This window comes from Rosa chinensis, chromosome 1 (assembly GCF_002994745.2).
Source record: "Rosa chinensis cultivar Old Blush chromosome 1, RchiOBHm-V2, whole genome shotgun sequence".
Lineage (NCBI taxonomy): Eukaryota > Viridiplantae > Streptophyta > Magnoliopsida > Rosales > Rosaceae > Rosa > Rosa chinensis.
This window is the reverse complement of record NC_037088.1, coordinates 21521460-21531348: the sequence shown is the minus strand read 5'-3', so window position 1 is coordinate 21531348 and position 9889 is coordinate 21521460. Positions and strand designations below refer to the sequence as shown.

The 9889-nt window shown below is 37.1% G+C and overlaps 1 protein-coding gene across 1 annotated transcript; it reads right to left on the bottom strand.

Annotated features, from left to right (window-relative positions):
* Positions 1-5283: 5283 nt before the first annotated feature.
* LOC112203631 (putative receptor-like protein kinase At3g47110) lies at positions 5284-8949 on the bottom strand. Its single transcript, XM_024344566.2, has 3 exons — positions 6339-8949; positions 5846-6208; positions 5284-5516 (listed from the first exon to the last, which is right to left on the bottom strand). Exons 1-3 carry the CDS (start codon positions 8947-8949, stop codon positions 5284-5286), a joined length of 3207 nt encoding a protein of 1068 aa, XP_024200334.2.
* Positions 8950-9889: the final 940 nt, after the last annotated feature.

The following is a 9889-nucleotide window of genomic DNA, read 5'->3' as shown; positions in this document are numbered from 1 at the left end:
TATTCGGTTCAAAACTCTTCCACATCAAACCTATATACACAATCACTTCTCTCTCCTGATCTTAACCTTACAAAACCCATGTATTGAAAAATGAAAGTAACCAAATCACATCTACACAAATACTTCAAATTACGTTTACCAGTCACCATGTCTCTTATGGTAGTCTGCCTGGACCTAAACTTCACAGAGAATCTCCACCGCCAAAGAAACTACTATCGGACAACGAGATCCGCACCGGCATCGACACTGAAGAACAAAACATATTTCATTGAGTTGACAAGCACCTCATGAAATGGATTTTGTCAGATTTAGATAAACAAGAGGCTGTTGAAGACTCTGTGACTATACTCAAGATGGATTCAGACGAATATGAATTAGCTGAAGATGATTCAGATGATGAAGAACTTGGACTTTGTGACTCCTGTTCATTTTGGATAAGGCGACAAAGTGAGAGGAGGGGGAGGGGTAGAGAGAGAGAGATGCGATAATGATGATGGAGTCAATGTAGTAGTTTAATGGATCAAATTGCTACAGACAGCCGTGTGAGATGCATTTCTAATTTTTTACAGATGTCCGTGTATATTTATCTTAGGAAAGCACACAGAATTCTGTATGTGTATCTTTTTCTCACACAGATGTCCGTATCTTCATTTCATATATATATATATATATATAATACTCATCTCACACACATATGTGTGTCAAAAAGTTTTAGCCACAGAAGACCGTCCCTGTATAATTTTCATAAAAAAATAACAATTTTTTAATAGACTAATATTTATTACATACAATATTCACAGTCTTCTTCTTCATCATCTATGCAGCTCAACAAATGAAAACAATGGCAAACTTCTGATCAATCTTCTATTTTTAAAAGTATAGCTACTGAAATCCGTGTGAAATGCACTTCCAATTCTTACTGATGTCCGTGTGTATTTACCTCGGTAATCTACTACTGTCGTGTCAATTGTCATTCCAATTTTCACACGGAATTCCGTATGAAAATTATATTCTCACATGGATATCAGTATGTTCATTGTACACTTATATCTGTGTGGTGCTCATTTCACACAGATATCTGTATCAAATTGTATTAGCTATTGAAGACCGTAGTTGTATAATACGTATAAGAATAAAAAAAAATTCATGTTTAAATAATGAAATACTTTATTCACACTGAAATATGTGTGAATTGATTTCCCCACGGACAACCGTGTGAAAGTATCTTAGCTTTCACACTGAAATCTGTGTGAATTGTTATTTCACACGGATTTATGTTGCTATTGGTATGACAGAAACTCCTGTGGGTCCAATTCAACTGATTTTATACGGTTATCTGTGTGTAATTGTCTTTGACACGGATGTTCGTGGCTGTGTAATATCTGTGTGACTAAAATCTGTGTGAGTTGCCCGTTTTTGCTAGTAGTGTCAGTTTGACTACTCGTATGTTTTATATAGTGTTTCTCCCTCTCCCTCAGAAAACGTAGCCATGTGTGATGGTGGCTGGATCATAAACAGTGACACAGTGTTATGCAATGGGGATTTATAACAGAGTTGGGCTGAAATAGGAACTCTGAGAAGTCTGATGACTCAGAGTTGATATAGTTATGTGCCACTAAAAAGTCAACAACCCAATGACTCAGTTAGTTGGGAACTCTAATTAAATTTTGGATTGCTGCAAGTGGGTTGACTGATCCAAATGGAATCATGTGTTCGAGATCTAGGATATGAGATTTATTCAAGATGTTGTAGTATTTCTATTAATCTTTTCGCAATATTTTTGGGTTGTGAAATACTAGGTAAGTAAGTAGTTTCATTTCACTCTCATAAAAAAAAAAGTTTCATTTCAGACAGGGTGGTTCTAGTTGGACCTCCAATTTTTTTCCATTATTAATAGATTTTGTCAAGTCATATGAAAAAACAAATGGGACAAAGTTAGAAAAATGAAAAAAAAAAAAAAAAAAAACTCTTCTTACCTTCCTTAAATATAACATTCAATTAAATTGTTTTTTTTTTTCCCGAAATTTCCTTATATTCTCATATAGTTTTATTATTTACCTAAAACAATTAAGTAAAAATAATAATTTTTATACATGGCCTACAATTAATACAAAAGTATATTCGGAGCACCCAAAAAAACCTAGGTTTTGAGAATTTGCTCGTCCGGCGGCGCTCGGAATCGGTGAGGGTTTGTCTTGCCTTTAATGGGCCGCTGCCGGACGGGAATTGCTATTTGCCCGGGGAGGTCGTGGGATAGGCATTGAAACTCAAGGATCTAGACGGGTGGCGGCGGTGAGGTCCAGACGAAATCTCTGGGTGTGGTTGTGTTGTGCAAGGTTGGCGGGCTTCGGACTGAGCTTTGCAGATCAATGGCGACGGGGTTTCTGATGGGGAGCGGCGGCGTGGCTCTGAGGAGCTGTGCAGCAGTGAAGATCTGGAGGATCCGGGCGGCATCTTCTGACTCTGGAGTGGTGTGTCGTTCTGCTAGGTCGTGTCAGCGCAGTGGGCCATGTCGGTGGTGCATCATTTTGCTGGGTTGTGTCGGCGAGGCTGGTTGGGGAGTGGTCGACGCGGAGCGGATATGGAGGATTGGTGGTGGCACGGGATTGTACGAGCAAACGAATGCGGCTGATGACTTTTGGGCTTTGCTCCAAATCCTACTGGGCCTTGGGGTTGGGCTTTCTCCTTTTGAGCTTCCCAGTGGGCCTCTAATTTGGACTAGGGCTTTGCCTTTGGCCCAATTCTATGTTAGATAGATTTTTCTTTCTAAGTTATACCCTATTTTTTTAGGGACCTATGCACTTTTGTTTTGTTTTTGTGCCTATTTACTATGTATGTTCATAGTTCATAGGCTCACTGATTATGTGAGCACTGGTTGTCTAATGGGTGGTGCTAGCATACCATGTCCTAAACTTGTCCTAGAGTTGGCAAGGGAAGGTATGTATCCGTGCCATTCTGGCTTGAGATGAATGAATGATTTGGTTCAAAAAAAAAAAAAATGCAAAAGTAAATTCAAAAGAATCTGATTTGAAATTTCCTTAAATTATATCCATTGAATATTATGATCGAGTAATAACTATATCTTTCAACCAAAAACCCATGAAATACTTCTTTTAGCAAATTCAAAGAAATTCCAGGAACATATCAAGATCGAGAACCAACCCTCTGATTTTTGGTGGAGGAGAAATCTACTCATAAGAGGACAATATCATATGATTTTGATTCATTCTTTTTCTCATGGTCAATATAGAGATAAAAAGTAGAGTAAGAGATTATTGTATCTAATGTTTAAGGGTGTTTTGGTAAAAATAAAGAGATCCACTTAACATTTCAAGTATTCTAAAAAGTAAATTAGAGGTGTACTAAGTATAGGAGGTCCAAATAGCAAATTTGGAGGTCCAACTAGAACCACCCTTTCAGGCATTATATTAGGATAATGAGGAAGTGCTCAGGGGAAGAGATAACCACTGTAGATCGGCGGAGTTATTGCCTCCTTCCAAAAGATGACTTACTTGATTATTCGATTGTTTAATTCCAACCCGTGATCGACGACGTGATGGAGGACGAGTGGTAAAATTGAAGTGAAACAAATTATGATAAAATTGATCACATAATTAGTTCTACTAGGGAGAAAGTTTTCAAGGAAGATCCTAAAAATTGTTAGGTGAGTTCCATTTGAGGAGTAAAAAACTAATTTACAGATAGGAAGATGGACAACCAACCAAAACTCCCTTTCTTTCCAACTCCTGTTTTCCAAAGACGACTGTTGTTAGCCAAAACTTACACCTGGATTTTTTTTGTTTTTGGAACCAAAGAGAGGGAGATATATGTGGGTGTTTTTGTGGTTATGAATCAGGTACTAGTTCATCAAGAGTCATAGCAATCAATATATAGAATAAATGATCCATATGAGCACACTTTGGTTGACTTAATTATCACTTTCTTGCGAAAGATTGACCTACTTATTTCTTTTCTTAACACTAACGTAATTTCTTCCAAGTAAAATATCGATCATAATGGAAGAAGAAAAACCAAGACCAGTAGCAGAACCTCTCATGGCTAGGAAGACCTGGAATAGATGATAGGAACAACCACTGACTACTTTCTTCGTGCTTCCAACTACTACTGTAGTTTTTTTCCGATAAGGACTGTAGTCAGTCGTAATTAAGCACCAAGATCAATGCGCAGCACGCGTAATATTGCATAATGTGGAGAGGAAAATGAAACAAAAAAAGAAACTTTTCTTATCCAAGGCCGGAGACTTTAGTAAGTCCGACCTTAATCTGTTATCATTCTCTAAGCTTTCCTATCTTTCCTGTTTACCCTGTTTTGTGTTTATATATCCTTGTTTCATATATATATATATATATATATATATATATATATATATATTGTTACCCTGCTATATATATATATATATATATATATATATATATTGTTACCCTGCAAACAAAAACATTACCTTATGTCTTATGTAGAAATCCACTTACAGTTATCTAGAAAAGAATGATGGAAAAAGAAAATGCAGTAAAAGTTAACTCTTTTGTTACCTGCAAGTATTTTGTTCTTATATCTCTGGTCTTCTCTGTTTCCTTTGTTTGGTTCAATCATATATATATAGGTTTTCTTCTATAATTGTATTTTCTAATTTGCATTACAGTAATTAAACTCCCGGACAAAGTTCATAATCTATGTTGTCTCGTAATACATAAATGTGGTGTTGTCTCTACATTTCCAAGATATTAGAAAATGACAAGGAAATCAATTTTATGTCCTTTAATGCCTTCTAGCTAGTTAATTGATCATCGATCAAGACAAACTTGATCGATTGTTCCTAATTAGATTATTCTACAACAATAGGGTTGAAAGTAGAAGCTTGAAATTGTTTGATAGAAAGTTCTTTGGCATCAAAAACATGACTTCAATCAGAGTTATGCATGGCGATTTGATAAAAAAAAAACAGAGTTGGGATAATATGAACTCTATGTGCCATTAAAAAGTCAACACCCCAGTGATGATTCAGTAAGTTAATTAGGAATTGAACTCTAATCAAATTTCATTTTGCTGCGAGTGATTGATCCCAAGAGGATCAGGCCAATTTTTTTTTTTTTTGAAAAGAGGATAAAAGATTCATACAAGCTGAATGCAGTAGTGTATTGAGGCTTCAAGGCCTCAACCATACAGACTACAAAGATGGCATCTATGACAATTGAAAAACAAGAGAGGTCAAAGGTCAAGAAGCTTACAACATATATAAAAGCTTTAGTAATAATTTAAAAACTTCTAGTAGACAAGATTATCCCTAATGGACTGCAGTTCAGAAGCAGCATCACTACTCTCCTTTTTGGTTGTGAGGAATTCAGCAGAACACGCAATTCCAATTCCGTATGTCGAAATCAAACATTCTTCAATTTTATATGCTCTCAAGCTGGTTTCATTGGGAGCTTCATCGATATCGGTGATTTCATATTGAAGAACTAATGTATCTGCAATGTCTACAACATGTTCAGGGAGAGCTGTCTTCACATAATTATGATGTTAGAGAATAGAGATATGCATTGGGTTTGGATCAAAAACTAAAACAGAGTAAGGATGAAGTAGGAACTTTTTGTGCCATAAAAAGTCGACAACCCAATGACTCGGTAATGCTCATTAAAGGATCAGAGCCTCAAAAGGCTCAAACACAAAGTTGCACACTCAATACAAGATGTACTGGTAAGTGGTAACAACCAGACTTAAAAGACGGTTGAAAAACAAAAGATATCAAAATACAAGAAGCATACAACATATTGAAAACCCTTCCCTGTTCTATAACAATTCAAAAGGTTCTAGCCAAGAAGGTTACCCCTAATGGAATGCAATTCAGAAGCAACATCACTAATATCCTTTCTGTTTGTGGGGGATTCAACAGAACATGAAATACCTAAACCAAGTATTGAAGTCAAGAACTCTTCAGTTTTTTGTGCTCTCACACTCAATTGGCTGTGCCTGTGAGCTTCAGCCACATTGGTGGTGTCTTCTTGGAGAACTAGTGATTCTAAAATCTCTGAAACACGTTCAGAAAGAGATGTCTTCACAAAATTATGAAGATTCAAGCCGTCACTGAACATGTGATCCATGGGTCTCTTCCCTGTAAACATTTCTAATAAGAGAATGCCAAAGCTATAGACATCCCCATATTTTGACACTTCACTTCCCATGCCATACTCTACAATTCAAACAATATCACAAATATTTGTCACCACATCTGTGCATAAATCAAATAGCTCTCATTGTTTTTGAAATATGTTAAAGTAAAATATGGGAAGACAAATTCTGAAGAGTAGTAGAAAAATTACCTGGCGCAGCATAACCAACCGATCCTCTAATTCCAATAGAGCTTGATTGATTTCCAGAAACACTCGTGGTTGGTTTTAAGAGAAACCTTGACAGCCCAAAGTCGGAAACATGTCCAGTAAGGTCACTGTCCAAAAGAACATTACTTGGCTTGAGATCACAATGAACGATCGGTGTTCCGCAATTGTTGTGAAGATAATCCAATGCACTAGCAACATCAATGGCGATGTTGACCCTTTGAACAAGATTCAAACTTTTGGGTGCTTCTATTACCTCTTCAGTTCCAGTAGATGGATGCAACCACTCCTCTAAGCTACCATTGTCCATGAACTCGTAAACAAGGGCCTTGAAATCATTGCCGCTGAAATCAATACTTGAACATGCAGTTAAGATCTTGACCAGATTTCGATGCCTGATATTTCTCAACGCCTCACATTCAGCCATGAAACTCTTAGACGCTCCCTGGTGTAACATGTTAAGCACCTTCACAGCGACAGCAACTCTATCATCACCAAGAATTCCTTTGTACACAGACCCAAAAGCACCCACACCAATCAAATTAGCTGAAGAGAACCCGTCAGTAGCTTTAAGAAGAGTAGCATATGAAACTTGCAAAACAGAGTTCCCAAAAGTGTTTAATTCAGTTTCTTTCCTTTTCTTACGAAGAAGAACGAAAAGAGTGAGCACCACAGCCAGTCCCAACAGAGTGATCCCAGAAACTAAAGAGATCACTAGTTTCATTCTACGAGACAATCCTTCTCCTTTAGACTCTTTAGACTCGCACACAGGAAGTTGAAGATTAGGAATACCGCCGCAAAGTCTTGTGTTTCCAGCAACTGAAATAGCACTTGCATTCTTGAAAATACCCTCAGTTGGTACTGCTCCCCAAAATTGATTGAAGGATAGGTTCAGATTCTCCAAGTTTCCAAAGCGTTCGAAGAACTGTGGAATATCTCCTGACAAATTGTTTCGAGAAAGGTCTAAATATCGAATCCCTCTCAAGCCCTTCATAGATGAAGGAATGGGTCCCAAGAAGAAGTTGCCTTGCAAGTATAAGGCTTCTAAACTCTTGCAACTGCCAAGGCTACTGGGAAGTTCTCCTGATAACAAGTTGTCAGAAACGTCTAGTCCACCTAAATTCTTCAATTTGCCAATCTCCATCGGAAGGGAACCAGTGAATTGGTTTCTATGCAATGCCAAAATTGTTGATAAAGATGAGAGGCCAATAACCTGAGGAGGTATCGTGCCATTCAGTTTGTTTCCAGAAAGGCCCAATTCTAGTAACCACTGGTATTTCCCTAGGCTGGAAGGGATGCTACCCTCTAGATTATTTTCTTGCAATTGGAGCATTGCTAACAATGTCAAGTTTCCTAGAGAGGATGGAATTCTCCCTGATAATTGGTTGTTGTTAAGATACAATTTCTCAAGCCCTGAAACCTTCCCAATGTCATTGGGGATGCTATCTGTGAAGAAGTTTTCCTCCAGAGAGAGCACTTCCAAGTTGATAAGATTCACTAATCCACTTGGGATGCTTCCATGCAGTTTGTTTTCTCCAATTCCTAGGATTCGGAGATTGGTTGAGAGATTGGATATTGATGTGGGCAACATCCCTCCAAAATTATTGTAGCCCAAGCTCAACCCAGTTAGCCGTGTGGCGTTGATCAATTCTGAGACAAAACTCAAGTCACCATGTTTACTGCTTCCAAGATTATTGTCACTGACACCAAATCGCCTTAGGTTATGAAGATTTCGTAAATTTGGCACCTTTCCAGTAAGTTTGTTTGAAGAACCTTGAAACCACACAAGATTTGTTGCATTGGATATTGACAAAGGGATGGCCCCAGTAAATTGATTCTGGTAAATGGAAAAGATTTGAAGGTTGGGAAAAGCATTGCCCAAGTTTGAGGGAAGACTTCCTTCAATTTGGTTTCCTGATACCTCGAATTCAACTATACTAGAGAGATTATAAATGCAGGAAGGGATGATACCAGACAAACTATTTTCACCTAAATAGAGAATTGTTAATTTTTTCAACTGGCATAGAGAATTAGGGATGCTTCCTTCTAAGGAATTAAAAGTTGAACCAAATATCTCGAGAGACGAAAGGTTCCCCAAAGAAGGAGGGATCTCTCCTGATAAATTGTTAACTTGCAAATTAAAAAATCCAAGCTTTGACAAGGAACTAAGTTGGGGAGGAATTTTACCCACCAGAAGGTTTCCAGCAAGATCAAGAGAGATGAGTTGGAAGCAATTGGATATGTTGGGAGGAATAGTACCATTAAGTGAGTTATTTTTTAGATACAGTACCTTCAATCTGTGCAAATGCCCAATTTGAGGAGGGATTTGATGATTGAAGCTATTGTTCTCCAGATTTAGCACTCTTAAGAAGCTTAGGTTTCCTATGTGCTGAGATATGGATCCCACCAACGCTAGAGAGCCCAGCTGAAGCTTTGTCACCCTTTGGCGATGTCGTCGACTGCAGGTGACACCGTGCCACAGGCAAAAGTGAAGGGTTTCATTCCATGAGCTTGTGACCTGGTTGGGATCGTGTTGTATTTGAGCTTTGATCGCTAGTAGTGCCAGCCTATCCCTCTCACTCCCTTCGAGTCTCATGGCTAAGGGATGGTTCAGTTGCATGCATGGAGGAGATACAACAAAAAATGAACATTGCATAAAAAATTGAGTATATGAAAAGTAGTTTCAAAACCAAAACTCCCATTTTGAGATTTTTCTGTTGGGTTGGTGTCAACCAAAGAGAAGTAACAAACTGATTAGGAAGTACAAACGAAAAACCCCCCAGGCATGGCTACCTAGCTAGTTTGATGGGTTCTTTAATATTGAGCAGGGCCGGTCCTGAGTTTCTTCATGCCCAGGGCAAAAAAATTTTTGGTGCCCAAGGTTAGTGTTGAGATTTTTTTGTTGACGATTATGAGATTAATTCAACTTCGAAAAATTACGAATTAATAACAAGTTTTTTAAGTAATCAACAAAATCACAAAAAACAAGCAACATAACTTCTAATATCCAAAACTTTAAAATTAAAAAACACTCAATATCTATTTTGATCTATACCTCAAGCTGCATCATGAAATGTCAAAAAATAGGTCAGCTTACCGTAGAAGAACAGAATAATAGAGAAGAGAAATATTATTGGGAGATGAAAAGCATATAGGAGAAATATTGGAAATCACAGGCGGTGCAAGTGAATTATTAAGGGATTTAATAATCATTAATTGAAACCCCAAATTTAAAGAGAAATTTGTTTGATTTCTAGGTTTTAGAGAGAGAGTGAAAGACTACTATAATGATATTTACAGTTTTTTTTTTTTTTGAGAAAAAATGATATTTACAGTTCTCGATTACTCAAAAAAACAAAAAATAAGAAGAATAAAACATCCAACTAGACAACACTCTAGAATTATGAAATAAGAATTTTTTTTTTTTTTTTTTTTTTTTACACGCTCCATAGCATATATTGCTGTTTATATATAATTATATCAAAATATATATATATATATATATATATATAACCTTAAATTCAAAATTGTGCCCT